The 16,729-nt window shown below is 40.6% G+C and overlaps 1 protein-coding gene across 2 annotated transcripts in view; it reads right to left on the minus strand.

Moving 5' to 3' along the window:
- Window positions 1-16,729, minus strand: part of SPTLC1 (serine palmitoyltransferase long chain base subunit 1) — an 80,450-nt gene that overhangs the window by 12,176 nt on the left and 51,545 nt on the right. For both annotated transcript variants that reach the window (XM_010373597.2, XM_030919455.1), the window contains 6 exons: window positions 14,878-15,007; window positions 10,772-10,861; window positions 6,560-6,667; window positions 4,283-4,378; window positions 3,836-3,932; window positions 2,661-2,715 (listed from right to left, as the gene is read on the minus strand). In XM_010373597.2, the coding sequence (XP_010371899.1) occupies window positions 2,661-2,715; window positions 3,836-3,932; window positions 4,283-4,378; window positions 6,560-6,667; window positions 10,772-10,861; window positions 14,878-15,007 (576 nt within the window). The remainder of the gene's footprint in view (window positions 1-2,660; window positions 2,716-3,835; window positions 3,933-4,282; window positions 4,379-6,559; window positions 6,668-10,771; window positions 10,862-14,877; window positions 15,008-16,729) is intronic.

Genomic DNA, 16,729 nt, shown 5'->3' on the forward strand with positions numbered 1-16,729 from the left:
TGTTATCTGGTCTGGCCTGTAAGCAGTGGCATGACACAGGCTGACCTCCTACATAAGCAATTTCTTCCCTGGCTTCCAGGACTCTAGGCTCTTCTAGCCTGCCTCTTCCTCACTGGTCACTCTTTCTCGGACTAGTCTTGGCTAAGTTTCTGACCTCTTCACATTGAAATGCTTCAAATAATATCTATACCCCAAGACTCAAAAATTTATCTCTAGCTCAGTACTCTTCCTTATACTTCAGACTTGCACATCCAGCTGCTGCTCTGCACTCCATGTCTGACGGGCACTTCGGGCTTAACATAACCACTGCTGACTTTCCCCAGTAAGTGTTTCTCCACAGTTCTATCCCTCTCACTCACTAGCAACTCTACCTACTTACTTTGACCAAACCCCCTAAGCTCCACCTGGAGTCTTCTCTTTCTCACTCACCCTGCATATGAACTTCCGCTAGATCCAGTGTGCTCTCCCTTCAGAAGATACCCAGACTTCTCACGTCACGGATCCCACCATGGTCAGAGTCACCGTCACCTTTCACCTGCGTCAATCTCCTAACTGGTCTCCCTGCTTCTGTTCTTATTGCTGTTCAATGTATTTTTTCACAATCATGCAAAAGTAATTTTGCTAGGGTATCCAACAGGGTGTGTCACTTTTTTGCTCAAAACCATGCCAGGACTTTCTCTGTGTGTCAAAGCTCTCATCAGGGCTCACAAGTCCCTGTGTGTGGATGGCCCAGGACCCAGACCTCATCTTCCACTAGATTCCCTACTCCTTCCCTCCTGTAACTTTGACCTCTTTGCTGTTTTTTCACTCTTCTCTGTAACCATCTAGATAACAGCACGGTTTGCTCCTGCGACCCTTTTGAATGCGTGTTTGCTATGAGGTGCCGTGGAGTCTTCCAACTGTGGATACTGAGTAGGCAACTGGGTGTGAGACCTGGAGCTGCAGTGGTCCAGGGTGGAGATATGAAGCTGGGAGCTGTCTACATACAGGTGTCATGAAATGATGTGGAGCTCCAGGTGTGGAAGAAGGTAATGAGAAGAACAGAGAACCACAAACAAAGCCTCGAAGAACAAGGTGTTGAAAAAAAGCCTTCAGAGACCGAGGTGGAGCCATTCAAAGACGTGAGAGGAAATCCAGGCGTGCAGTGTAGCAGAGTCCAAAGAAGGAAAGAGTGGTCACCTGTGCTGAAAACTATGGGGACATCAAGATGAGCTCTGAAGACAGTCCACTGGATTCAGTAGTCAGTGGAGACCTCCACAAAAACAGTCCAGGTGAAGGGCAGTAGCAGAAGCCAGGTCTCAGAGCTGCCAGTGTAATGAAGACGTGCAGATGATAGCTACTGAGAGGAGCAAAGGCATGGGAAGTTGCAGAGGGAAATGTCGGGTGACAGGCAAGAGGAATTTAAAGTGGACGTGATTGCTAATCAAATGATGCAAAAAAGGGAACAGGCTGATGACAAAGTAGCAGGGACAAGCAAAGGCACTCAGTCCTTAAAAAAGGGCCTGTGGTTGTTGGAGCAACATTTATTGGTCTACAGGAGGGAAGACTGGTTCAGATACCCACAGGTGTGTAGATTTGTCAGGAAATATGACAGAGTCCCAAGTGACAGCATAAGGCCAGGTTGTTAGCTGAAAGTGAGGGGAGTGAAGACAGAGGGTTAGGAATTTTGGAAAGAAAAAGTGTGACAGAGCTGGGGAAGGTGGAGGATTGGACTTAGAAACTAAGAGAGGTTACACCATAGAGTGAAGGGTACGTGAGGCTGGCGCTGATCAATTTCCAGTGACTCCAATACGCTAGGCTGTGTCGGTATATTAATATTTCACAAACCAATGGAACTGGAACCAATACAAATACATCTCCCTACCATAAATCATGCAAGAACTGCCGTTACTATCACACAGACACACCCAGAACTTTAACTGTCTCTGCCCCTTCTTTATCTGGAACAGCTGTGATGTACTCATTTATCAATTGTCCTTTTCTTTTAGTTAAAGTCTCCAGTTTCCGTATCTGGAACAGAGAGATGACTTTCATGACCAAGAAAGCATGTTTCACCTTAGGAAAGGCAAAAACAAATACCTTGGGCAATATAAAATCACTTTCTATAAGACCAGGAATGTGCCTGGAGATAGCACCAATCTCGATCTTTTTTTTTAACTACAGAGGAATCTTAAAGAGTGACTCGTGTAGTTTAAAAAAAGAAAGAAAAAAAAAAACTCATAAAATTTCATTTATTTTTCTTGTGTTAAAACTTAGTAATTTACTAAAAAGTAACACAGATGGTATGAACCCAGTCATCTAATTACGTAATATATAATGGCATCCCTGTATGTGTGCGGACATGGAGAGATGCTTCAATGTTTACCCTGGTTATTTCCAGTGGTAAGACGGTTGGGTTGTTATTTTCATCTTTCTATCTTCTGTACTGCTGTAATATTTTATTAATGAGTTTGTTCAATTTTCAGAAAAACAAAGTCATGATTCTTTAAAACAGATGATCTGGTTTTACACAAATAAACCAACGTGAGTGAACTAAGTTTTTGGTTTCTTAGTTGCAATTTGGTCAAACTGACCCAAGCCTATAAAATTAAAACTTTTCATTAGTTGTTTAAGTGTGGTGCAGATAAACTTTATGTTGGTTGAAAATATATAAAACTCACCCTTGTAGAGCTTTATGAATTTGTCTGCACTTTTCCTTCAACACTGCAAAAATACCTAGATGAAAAAAATACGTTTGAGAGTCTACTTGGAACGTATGATAGTCCTAACCTAAAAATATTTTTGAAGACCCAGATCAAGTTCATCAATTTAAAATGCTGCAAATCCTTCTATATATGAACAGAGCCAGGAACCCATACTCCCCTGAAGGCCGGGCTTCGTCTCTGGTGCATGCTACCAGGCCCCTTCTCACCTCACTGCCCCACTTTCACCAAACCCGGAAGGATGCTTTCAAAAGCAATCAATGCCTCTTGCTCTCATCAAGATCCTCGAGATGGTCTGGCTAAGAATCAAAGGGCACAGATTTACTGCTTATTTCTTTATCCTCAACCATCTGGTGAAAACTCAACTGTAGCACAGTAATTTTTACAATCTTTTCTTGATATTTTCCTTTTTTATTCAAGGAAAATCCCACAACTAAAGTATCTGATGAGAAGTTAGGAGTGCCAGGCCACCTGAGAAGCAAGCATATGAATGAGCACAGAGACACACCTTTTCTGGTTCTCTGAATCAGTATCAGTGATGAAGATTCAGAAATACTGTACCGGGTAGGGCCTGCAGCTCCCTTTCTGTTTTAAGCTTTGCAGAGGTGGCCCTGTCACAGCCAAAGGCCACATTTCAAATTCTTAGACTTTTTATTTTTCCCACTGAGTAAGTTCTTTGCTGGTAAACCGGGCTTGGCTTCGGTACCAACTGATGATTCAAAGGCTAAAGGCGAAAACTCACAATATTTATAAAATTATACAGATAAAAGAGGAGCATGCTTCAGCTGATTTCTCAGAAAACTATTAACCAAATAAGGACTGGCTTATTTACACCAATGGAACGTTGAGGCCCAGAACTGGCTGAGAGCCCCTCCTCCCCCCAGTATCTCCACCCACTATCCAAGCCAGCCTTGCTTCGGCTTTGGCTCTGGCTCTAAGCACAGGAGAAAAGCTCTGACCCCAACTCCCTGGGGCAGGAACAGCTTCTTCACTGCCACTCTTCCTACAAAGGCCAGATCGTGTCATTGCAAACCAGTTTTGTCTGGCAAATAATTTCTCCAGTAAATAAATCCATAACACAACTAATGTAACCCGACATCTCTTTGATTTCTCGGGTTTTTCAAGGGTTATACCTGGATTCTCTTCCATGATGTTGAGGGCCTCAATTGCTGCAGCAGCTAACAGGGGAGGTAACGAAGCTGAAAAGCAGTATCCCTGGCCGGAAAGTCGCTGAGAAGAAACAAACCAGTTGAAGACACATATATACATTCTCTGCCCTTTCTAGGTAAACATTTTTAAGGCATTGGTTCTCTAAAACAACTACTGAACAGCGTGTACATGTGGTGACGGGGTAAGATCCAGCCATAAATAAACATGATATGTGTAACAGAAACAAGATTTTTTGTTAAATGAGAAATCATTTCTAAATAGAAAGTATTTTGAATGATTCTTTAAAAATTGACATTTAAATAAAAATTGTGTGATAAACTAAGTAAATTTTGTATTTCAAAGTTATATTTTGAGGTGACCAATGGAGAAATTAGTTTCAGTTTTAGCTCCTTTTTTAAAAAAGAACCCACCTGATGGTCAATTACAAAAGACCTGCCACAGCAGAAACCTCCAATAGAAGCAAGTGCATTCTCCATGTTGGCACTGATAAGATCAATATCATCAATCTGCCAGAAAAAGAGTGATAGTTATTCCACAGTTTAAAGAAAAAAAGGCCAACTTCAGGCCTAGAGATAAAATTTAACAGCATCAAACTCTCTGTTAACATCTGGATTCAAACTACCTATCTACATGAAAATAAAAAATAAACCATACAACATCTATCGCTGAATGAACTGTAGTTTCATGGCCCATCTCTGAAACTCTCATTTTATATATTTTTACCATTATACATGACAAATTAACTCATAGAAAAGACAAATAAATTATAAGAAGATAAAACCCAAAGCTGTTCAAAATCAAAAGTAGTCACAGGTACAAAACAAGACTATTTCCTTGCTAAAACAGTGTCTAGCTGGCCTTCCCCATGGGATGCACCTGAGATAAATAAAAATAAGTCTATTGAAGTTTTGAGCACTTTATTCTTGTATTCAACATGCCTTTCAGCATTTCATAAATCAATTTATCCAAACGTCATGGCGATGGAATCTTTGACCGACTAGACAGCAGAAGAACCTAATGTGCTCTAATGACCTACTGGGCTTTGAGTCCTACATCTTTCTGACCACTCAGAACTCCTTTGGTGCTCATCTTTGGCTCCAGCCCTCAGCACCAAGTTCCATTCCGGGCACACAGTAGGCATTCATCATTACTTATGATGGACACGTTAATGGACTGTCGGAACACAGCTAGTGTTTTCCTCAGTGTTTCATAGATCCAACAGAAAAACTCTGCACTCCTGCTCTTTTTAAAAAACATTTTTAAACCTTTCATTATGAAAAACTTCAAGCCTGAACAAAGTAGAACAGAACAAAGAATCCCCATCACCCAGATTCAATCATTATAAACTCAAGGACAACCCTGCTTCATCTATATCCCCTACCACCATCATCACTTCTTTGTAGTGAATCCCAGACTTCATGGGGTTTTCATCCATAAACATTTCACTGTGTATTTCTGAAAGATAACAACTCTTTCAAAAGCATAATCACAAAACTACTATCATACTTAAGACGTTAACAAGTTTTAAATGTTAAACGTAAATTTGATGTTAAATATATTCAAATATTCAGTGTTCAAATTATCTCTGACTGTCTCATCAAATTTTCTTTTAACAGCATTTGTTTGAATCAGGATCCAAATAAAGCCCACACATTCCGCTCTCTACTCTCAGGCACTTGTGAGTATTTCCTCAGTGACAACTGCTGGAAGCATTCAGAAAACTACAACAGTGAAGTTCAAGTTATTTCCTTCATAAAAATTTTCATGCCTTAAAAAAGGCTGTAGTGTACTGCTAAATTTGCTTGAATTACACTTCCATTTATTCCATTTATCTCCTCGGTGCATGTAACTGCTGAATGTCAGTCTGCCTTAGAGGAGGTGCTTACATCCAGCCTGTCAGGATATTCACTCTGCTCTACATTTTTTTCTGGGACTACATGGTAGTGGGATGTAGATAATCTAAGGCAATTTGTGTTTTATATTTCAACTCTGTAACATAGGTTGCACAGCTCTTATGCGCATGTTTTGGAGAAAAAGCTTTCTGTAACTCTTCACTTGGTGGTTGGTAATACAGCTGTTGAAGACTGGCTGACTTCCTCTGCCCCTGAGGCTCCAGGAGCAAAACCCACTAGGCATTGTGGGCAGTCTGGGTCCATTTCCCTCAGAAAAGGAAACATGACACCTCACTGTTTGGGACTTTAAGAGGTTTTGCTGAACATGCCAGTGCTGTTTCTGACACACACACATACACACACACGCATAACTATATCTACCTCTCACAAACATATTATATAGAACATAGATTTTTAAATACCATTTCTCTGCTGTCATGAATACTTCTGAAAAGACTACTCAGGAAATTCTTGGTGATTTTAAGAAATAATTGGAAGGCAACATTTAACCATTTCTAGAGAAGAGACATTAAAAGCCAATTCAAATGCAACTTTGCAAACACAGCACAAACCATGACTACCCATTCTGGGTTAGTAAGTTCAGAAGGAAGATGGGGTTCCCTCTTCTGGCTGACTAGACCCATCCTGGGCTCACTGAGGTGACAGACACCAAAGTTTCGTGACCCTTCAAACGGATAAGGAGTGCTGTCTTGTGCCTATAATAATATATGCCTAGCAGAATGGAACTACACGTCTCCTATAAGACGGGAAACATTCCTAAAAAGGGGAACTTACATTGATTCCATAGTGTTCAGTGACTCCTCGGCCATGCTCTCCTAGGACTCCAAATGAAAGGCTTTCCTCCAGGAAGATTCTTGCTTTGTATTTGTATTTTAACTTAACCTAAGTGTTATATAAAGGTTAAGACACTAATGATTAGCATCATATAGAACATATTATAAAGAAAAAAAATAAGATTAAAAAGCATGTACAGCTGACCCTCAATACTTGTGAATTCTATATGTGCAAATTCATCTACTTATTAAAAAATGTATTTGCAACCTCCAAATCGACACTTTTTTCCTATCATCACAGACATGTGCATGTGCAGAGCAGTGAAGAATTTGAATTACCTGACACGTGTTTCCCCAGGTGAGGGTGAACGGGCAACTGCTTCAGCTCTGAGCCTGTGAATAACTACCCTATGGAAGGTCTATTTATTGCCACTTTTTTTGGACTTCTGTGTTTTTTGTTGGTGATTTTGCTATTTAGAGTGGCCCCCAAGTGTCATGCTAAAGTGCCATCTACTACTCCTAGTGCACGAAGGCTGTGATGTCCCTCATGGAGAAAATTTGTGTGTTAGAGAAGCTTTGTTCAGGCATGAGTTGTAGTGTAATTAATCAACAGACTTTAAATAAGACACCTTTGAACAAAAACACACATAAAGCAAGTTTTGTGTCAACTGGTTGATGAAAATGTTGTAACCAGAGGCTCAGAGGAACCTAACCCTATTATTTGCCCAAGCAGCAATAGTTCAGTCTTTCTTATTCCAGTGTTCATGGCAACTTTACAGAATATTAAGTAGAGTGAATGATGAGAATCAATTGTACTTTAGATGGTCTAAAATGATTCAACTTAACAACAGACAGCACAATACTGATTTTTTTTTTTTTTTTTTTTTTTTTGAGACAGAGTCTTGCTCTGCCACCCAGGCTGGAGTACAGTGGCAGGGTCATGGCTCACTGCAGCCTTGACCTCCTGGGTTCCAGTGATTCTGCCACCTCAGCCACCCAGTGTGTTGGGATTAAAGGTGTGAACCACCATGCCCAGCTTCAGTGCTTACCTACACTTGAGCTGTTCCTACACTTCATCTTTAGTTTCACTGCTCTGGCTGTGTATCTGTCCATCAGTACTGCTTCATTACTGTAGTCCTATAATATATGTCCTAGTACCTTCTGGTTCACTACCTCCCTCACATTATTCCATCAACCGTTGACACTCTTACAAAAACAGAAAGAAGAAAACAAATACATCTCTTCTACTGACACTTAAAATATATTTAAATTTCTTCAGAAATAGTGAAAAAATTAAAAAATAACATATGAAATCTTATTTTGAATCCTTATTCAATTAATAGACTCCTAGATTAAAATCTCAATGGCCAAATGCAAGGGTGGTTCAACATGGAAAAATAAAATATGTATTACATACACATTAGTAGAATGTAGGGGAAAAAACCCCACATGATCATCCCAATAAATGCAGAAAAACACGTTTGACAATGTTAATGAACTTTAAAAACATTAAGTGAATGAAGCCAGAAAGAAAAGGTCATATATTATATGATACCATTTATAAGAAATAGCCAGAAAAGGTAAATCCATAGAGACAGAAAGCAGATTGGTGGTTGCTGGGAGCTAGAGGGAGAAGAAAATGGGGAGAATGGGGAGTGACTGTTTAATGGGTCTGAGGTCTTCTTTGCGAGTCATGAAAAGGTTTTTGACCTAGAGTTGATGATTGCACACATGGTAAATGTAATAAATGTCACTGTCCTGTACAATTTAAATTGGTTAACTTTGTGTTATGTGAATTTCACCTCAATAAAGGAAATTTCAATGGTCATGGTTTCTAAAAACACTTATGTTGCTTTCACTACCAAAACGCTAAGTTCTGGCCAGGCACGGTGGCTCACGCCTGTAATCCCGGGACTTTGGGAGGCCAAGGAGGGTGGATCACCTGAGGTCAGGAGTTCAAGACCAGCCTTTCCAACATGGAGAAACCTAGTCTCTACTAAAAATACAAAATTAGCCAGGCGTGGTGGCACATGCTTGTAATCCCAGCTACTTGGGAGGCTCAGGCAGGAGAATCGCTTGAACCCAGGAGACGGAGGTTGCAGTGAGCCAAGATCGTGCCATTGTACTCCAGCCTGGGCAACAAAAGTGAAACTCCATCTCAAACAAACAAACAAACAAACAAACAAAAAAAAAAGCAAGCTATGCTTTCATTCATACACAATTCTATAAAAGGTAAAACTAATCTACAGGAAGAGAAAGTAGATTAATGGCTGCCTGGGGCCAATATGGGTACTTACTACAAAGAGGCATCAGGAAGCTTTCTGGATAAAGTATTCTTTCTAGATAAACATTTTCTTACATAAAAATGTTCTGTATCTTGACTATGGTGGTGATGGTTATGGTGATAGAGATGTATATACATCTGTCAAAACTTATCAAATTTTACACTTAAAGTAGGTGTATTTTACACGTTGATTTCACCTAAATAAAGCTGGATCTTTTTTTTTTTTTTTTTTTGAGACGGAGTCTCGCTCTGTCGCCTGGACTGGAGTGCAGTGGCCGGATCTCAGCTCACTGCAAGCTCCGCCTCCCAGGTTTACGCCATTCTCCTGCCTCAGCCTCCCGAGTAGCTGGGACTACAGGCACCCGCCACCTCACCCGGCTAGTTTTTTGTATTTTTTTTTTTAGTAGAGACGGGGTTTCACCATGTTAGCCAGGATGGTCTCGATCTTCTGACCTCGTGATCCGCCCGTCTCGGCCTCCCAAAGCGCTGGGATTACAGGCTTGAGCCACCGCGCCCGGCCAAAGCTGGATCTTAAAAGTTAAGTAGGGCCAATGCGGTGGCTCACGCATGTAATCCCAGCATTTCGGGAGGCCGAGGCGGGCGTATCACGAGGTCAAGAGATCAAGACCATCCTAGCCGATATGGTGAAACGCAGTCTCTACTAAAAAATACAAAAATTAGGTGGGGGTGGTTGCGCAAGCCTGTAGTTCTAGCTACTCAGGAGGCTGAGGCAGGAGAACGAACTGCCTGAACCAGGGAGGCGGAGGCTGCAGTGACCCAAGATGGTGCCACTGCCCTCCAGCTTGGCAACAGGGCAAGAGTCTGTCTCAAAAAAAAAAAAAAAAAAAAAAAGGTTGGGCGTGGTAGCTCACGCCTGTAATCCCAGCACTTTGTGAGGCCGGGGCTGGTGGATCATGAGGTCAGGAAATCGAGACCATCCTGGCTAAGACGGTGAAACCCCGTCTCTACTAAAAAATACAAAAAAGGCCGGGCGCGGTGGCTCAAGCCTGTAATCCCAGCACTTTGGGAGGCCGAGACGGGCGGATCACGAGGTCAGGAGATCGAGACCATCCTGGCTAACATGGTGAAACCCCGTCTCTACTAAAAAAATACAAAAAACTAGCCGGGCGAGGTGGTGGGTGCCTGTAGTCCCAGCTACTCGGGAGGCTGAGGCAGGAGAATGGCGTAAACCCGGGAGGTGGAGCTTGCAGTGAGCTGAGATCTGGCCACTGCACTCCAGCCTGGGCGACAGAGCACGACTCCGTCTCAAAAAAAAAAAAAAAATACAAAAAATCAACCGGGCGTGGTGGCGGACTCCTGTAGTCCCCGCTACTCAGGAGGCTGAGGCAGGAGAATGGCGGGAAGCCGGGAGGCAGAGCTTGCAGTGAGCTGAGAACCGGCCACTGCACTCCAGCCCAGGCGACAGAGCCAGACTCCATCTCAAAAAAAAAAAGCTAAGTCTTGGCCAGGCGTGGTGGCTCATACCTGTAATACCAGCACTTTGGCAGGCTGAGGCGGGAGGATCGCTTGAGTCCAAGAGTTTGAGACCAGCCTAGGCAACAAAGTGAGGCCCCGACTCCACAAAAAAGGGAAAAATTAGCCAGGTGCGGTGGCATGTGCCTGTAGTCCCAGCTAACTCAGAAAGCTAAGGTGGAAGGATCACTTGAGCCCAGGAGGGTAAGGCTGCAGTGTGAGCTGGGTTCACACCACTGCACTTCAGCCTGGGCAACCGAGCACTCCTGATTACTCTGTGAAGGCCAGCACTGGCATTCAGTGTGTTGTTCTTTTTCCCTGATCTGAGCAAACTATGCTTATGAGGCCTAATGTGCAAAGCAACGCAGATATTATACACTAAAAGTGGTCATAAACAAAAGGCACCTGTGTCAAATAGTCCAAATATTAAAATTATGACTGAACATGGTTGCTTACCAATTCTGGAAGAGGACAAATAGTTCCAGTATTCATATACAATCCTTCTACTACAATGAAACGCCGAGTTACACGAGCCTTGCGAGGATTCTTTAAAAGAGAAAAAGCAGACATCTGACATTTCAGTAATTCTAAAGACAAGATCTGTTACATATTCCCCAGCACTTTCACCTTCCAAGATGTATTCCTAAAAAAATATTCCGAATGAACTGAAAGCTCAGTGTTTGTGACGGGTTATTTTGAGACGAACAACAGTGCTATCTTCTCTCAGACACGTTTTTCAGCTCACAGCATTAGCTGGATGACCTCACACACACACAAACTAATTAGGCACTCTGAGAATATTAAAACACAAACAAAACCCTTCAACCCTCCAACTGGGAAAGGGCCTAAGGGAACTTTGTAAAGAAATGGGAATGTTTTACATCATAATGGGGCCGACATTCCTGGGTTACATGGGTATAATCACTGGTTAAAATTGTATGGCTGTATTCATATGATTCAAGGTCTGTCAATTTTACCCAGAACAACTATAATGAAGATCATCATCATGAAGATGGGGTGAGGAACAGATGGCACAAGAATGACGTAATGCTGGTAACAAAGCTGGGAGAAGGGTATGGGGGGCTTCACTATACCACTGTGTTTCCTTCTTCTATGTTGGCATTTTTCCATAACAAAAAGTTACAAAACTCAAACCATGCTTTCCTTCACCTCCCAAAACAAGGGGCAACCCTGTTCCTTCCTCACTCCCCACTGATCTATTATCGGATCAAGTAAAATTTGACTATGACCTTGTCCAATGATGTTCCTAGGCTGTGGGGTAGAGAGGTCTCCTTTTCTTTTTTTTTTTTTGAGACGGAGTCTCGCTCTATCACTCAGGCTGGAGTGCAGTGGCGCCATCTCGGCTCACCGTAACCTCCGCCTCCCAGGTTCAAGCAATTCTCTGCCTCAGCCTCCCAAGTAGCTGGGATTACAGGCAACTGCCACCACGCCCAGCTAATTTTTGTATTTTTAGTAGAGATGGGGTTTCACCATGTTGGCCAGGCTGGTCTTGAACTCCTGACCTCTTGATCTACCAACCTTGGTCTCTCAAACTGCTGGGGTTACAGGTGTGAGCCACTGCACCCAGTCGAGGTCTTCTTTTCAAAAAACACACACCTTCACACACTCCGCTCAGAGCAAGTCACTAATAAATCTCTCACATGTATGAAACTGTACCTGGTTCAGGTGTGCGGGACTGCAAAAAACCCTGAGATCCACAGCTAGAGTTTGCTATTACCTTCTTACTCAGAGGTTTCTTGCCTCTAAGCTTCTGTTCCAACGGACAATTAGAAATGATCAGTATTAGAAAGTATCAGAGCAATGCTTTAAGGAGTATTTTACAACCCACAGCAGTAGCACTAAAAAAAAAAGTTTGTTGAGGAATAAAAAAGTATACATCACTGATGTTGCTCAATCATCTTTACTCTGTCAACTCACAACTGAAAGCTGAGGAGCTAGCAATATGTTAGAAGTGATTGATGAAGAGGTGCCACCCTAATTTCTACACAGGGCATGCTACCCCTGCCTGTCTTTAAGGAAAAACATTTTTCTTAGATTTAAAAATATTCAAATTTGGGGAAATGGAAAAGTACAAAAAACAAATAAATTAGCTAATCATACCACATGGTGATAATTTTTGTCTTTCTTGCATAAACATATAAATTACTTTGTTCAGAATCAGGATTTTACTGCAGTTTTAGGACCTGATTTTAAAAACATTATACTGTGAGCATTTCTAAATTATCTCGGATTACATGATTTTAATGGAGACGTTCTGCCTATGGATATACCATAAACTACTTAACTATTTCCCTAATGTTGGATTTAGTTGTTTCCCTTATTTGCTTTTTCATATCACAATATGAATATCCCTCAATATGTGACATCATTTCTGATAATTTTTTAAAGACACCACCACAGGAATGGGTCAAAGGGCATGGAATTACTTGGATCCTGGAATGTATCTGCAATTTACCTTCTAGAAAAGAAGTGCCAATTTAAACTCTTTCGAGTCATAGACTCTTTGTCTCAACACATCTGTGTTGGCACTGACTACTACTATTAAAAACATGCCCTAATTTAACAGGCAAAACTCCTAGCCTAATTTCCTTAATTATTAGTGAGGCTAGGCTATTTTTCACTTGTTCATAGTTACGTGTGTTCCTTTTATGAACTACTACTCATATCCACTGACCATTCTTTAAGAAGAATTAACATGGCACAAAAGAATCCTGTAGGAGGCCGGGCGCGGTGGCTCACGCCTGTAATCCCAGCACTTTGGGAGGCCGGGACAGGCGGAACACGAGGTCAGGAGATCGAGACCATCCTGGCTAACACGGTGAAACCCCGTCTCTACTAAAAAAATACAAAAAACTAGCCCGGCGAGGTGGCGGGCGCCCGTAGTCCCAGCTGCTCCGGAGGCTGAGGCAGGAGAGGAGGAGCTTGCAGCGAGCTGAGATCCGGCCACTGCACTGCAGCCTGGGCGACAGAGAGAGACTCCGTCTCAAAAAAAAAAAAAAAAAAAGGACCCTGTAGGAAAAGGGATTAAAAACAATCTATGAACCACAGCACTTGGGAAATAGACAAAGAAAACATTCAAAGTGTTAATGACCAGATTATTTATGTGAAAATAAAATTGAAAATGAGTATTTCTAAAAACCAAAATGTAAAGTTACTTAGAAAGCTTGCTCTCATCAAGAAAAATATAAATTAGTAAAAAAGTAAAAATTATAAAGTAGAAATAAGTTTCAAGATATTTAATTTTATTTCTTGTTGTTGCTCATTAAAAAAAAAAGTTCTATGGCTTACGGATCTCGTAGAAAAAGAGCACATACAAAACCTGAATCTGATGTTTTCCAAATTTATATAATACCAACTTGGCAAAACAAATGGCAGCAGACTGCAGTTCTATTACTGAATAGACTAGCATTCTATTACTGCATAATCATAACAAACATCTTTTTATACTTTGTAGAAAGAAATTAACCAGTGGAATGGGCTCAGTTTTCAGATTTTCCCTATAGATTTTTCTAAATTGTGTAAATGTGAAACATTAGCCTACAGCAGATTTAGTATAAAATGGCAAGATCATGCATATTCATCATGAGAATGTGTATATTCATGAAGTGATGCACTTAGGCTGACACCTAAACAAAGATGACAGAATCCTAAATGAATAATGCAAATATTTGGAAAATTGAAAATTAACACAAAATTAAGAAATGTGATGAGCATTTTTATAATTTATTCTAGTTATGAATGAGTTGCACTGGCAAAGTCCACCTGAAACTGTGTCTGAGATGAAGACACACATCATGGTGCCCTGCTCAGAACCACAGACCTGAGCTACTTTACTTACCCATGTCATCAGGGGAAAATAAATTATAATTTTAACAACGATGCTCTGAACACACTTCCTCTGTTTCACTCTAATCAGAACACCAATGAGCTACTTCCAAACCACCATCACCTGAGGTTATGTTAGGTTCTTGAGAGGAAAGAGCTGAAACCAGGGCTGCAAGCTGGAAGGAGACCATGTTAGGGGCAGTCATTTCCCACAGGCAGCAGCTGCTCAGAGCAGGATAGAGGTGGGGTGGGGAGAAAGGGCTTCACTTTGTTCATATATTAATATAATAGGCTTGCTGCCTTTCTTTCCTCATGTAATTGATACATGATTTATTCTGGTATGAATAAGTCTATTGTGAATTCACTAGGTACATGTCATTAAAGGCCTAGTAAGTTTTGGTGTCATTACGCCTGGCTATGAGTAGACATCTCCCCGCCTCACTAAGCGCATGCTGTTTTTCAGCCTCTCTTGATCTCTTAGAAAGCTGCTTGGATTACCTCCCCTCAATTTGCTATATGTAATTATGGCAATGACAAGGCAATTACAATCAGACTTGGCTCTCCAATACGAAGTACATTTAATAAGCAGGAACACTCTTCTTAATATCCAAAAGTGATCCACAGGCAAGTTTTCATGACAAATTACCATTTCATATATAATTTAGCTGGTTAGAAAGTACAAAAGAACTGTATAATTTTCTTCAAAAGAATCATACCTTTTGATCTTCGATCTCTTGTTCTTTTAGTAGTCGCTCGAGGTCAGCCATGTCATTATGCTTAAATAACTTAATGTCACTACGGGATGCCTGTAATCCTTTCTGAATAGCAAAGCAGGCAGCTCTGTCTCTGCAAGGATAAGAGATCCACCAAATTGGGTTTAAAGGGTCTTGTCAAGATTCTCAAAAAGGAATGCTTGTTTTTGTAAGCTAACCAATCAGTGATTGTTAACATGAGCATAGCAAATAAATAAAACATGTTTGAATATTTATACATCATTGTGTGCGCTTCATCCACGAGTCCTTTTCACGTAACTACCATACTTAATCTGTTCCAAGAAGCACACTCTCACTATGTATTAACCTCTCTGAAATCAGCATGCATCTTACTATGGATGACGTATCAGTGTATTCACATACTTTTCTCTTTGTAAGAAACATAAAATACTGGTGTGCCTCGCGATCAGTGGCATCTGTGATTTGACTGACACATTACTCTACCATTATTTTGCCCTGAGAAGTAATACTGGCAGCCCAGCTAACCAGAAAACTTTTAGATAATAACTATTCTACTGTAGCCAAACACTACAGAAAAAAATGAGGGGTACCCAGCCCCATCCATGTCAGCAAGGCTGAGCAGGGAACCTAGACTTTGACCCTTCAGAGGCTCTAACAAGGCGACGCCCCTCCTAGGGTATTGTCAGGGAAGGCCAAGCAGGACGCTTTGCAAATGCAAACGGGCAAATGCAAACAAATAGTTGCCAAGCCACATCATAGATAACTTGTGAAAACAAATGACAAAAAAAAAATCTTGAAAGCAACCAGAGAAAAATGACACCTTACACAAAGAGAAAAACAATTTGAATAATGGGAGATTTTTCATCAGAAACCAGACACCAGGAAAAAAAAAGCATCACAATGTGTTCCTAATGCTGAAAGAAAATAACTGTCAACCCAGAATCCTATAACCAGCAAAAATATCCTTTAGTAATGAAGGTGAAATCAAGACATTCTCCGTTAAGAAAAATGAAGAGTATTTGTCACTAGCAGACCTACCCTAAAGAAATGGCCTAAGAAGTCCTCTAAATAGGAAAAAAGCCATAAAAGAAGACTGTTAGATTATCAGGAAGGAGGAAGAAGTACAGTAAGTAAAAAATATGGGCAAATTCACTAGGCTTTTTTTCTCCTCTGGAGTTTTCTAAATTATTTTGGACAGTTAAAGCAAAAATTGCAACACTGATGTGGTTCTCACTGTATGTATAGGAAATATTTAAAACAATTATAATGTGAATGAGGGAAATAAAGGAATGTAAAGGAAGGTAAAAGTTTCTACACTTGAATTGGTATAATGATGACACCAGTAGTTTATTATAGTATACGTGTAATGTAATACTCAGAGTAATGACTAAAAAAAGCTATACAAAGAAAAAATAAATTCTAAAAACATGTTCAATTAGCCCACAGAAAGGCAGAAAAGAGAAAATAAACACAAAGTAGAGTGAACAGACAAGAAACAAAAAACAAAATGGCAGACTTTGTTTTAACAGACTTAAACCCTACTGTATCAATAATTACATTAAATGTAAATGTACAAGTACATGATTTAAACACAGGCAGGCAGAATAAATTAAATAACATGACCCAACTATATGCTGTCTGTAAGAAACTCACTTCAAATATAACAATATAGGTAGTAAAAAATACAGATATATACACACAACTATATAATATACAAAATAAAAAGGGCATCTGACAAAGTAAACTTTGGAACAAAGAAAATTATCAGAGTGTTTGCTTTGGCAGCACATACACAAAAAGCAGAAAATTATCAGAGACAGAGAAGAACATTATG

The sequence above is a fragment of the Rhinopithecus roxellana genome, chromosome 16, assembly GCF_007565055.1.
Source record: "Rhinopithecus roxellana isolate Shanxi Qingling chromosome 16, ASM756505v1, whole genome shotgun sequence".
NCBI lineage: Eukaryota > Metazoa > Chordata > Mammalia > Primates > Cercopithecidae > Rhinopithecus > Rhinopithecus roxellana.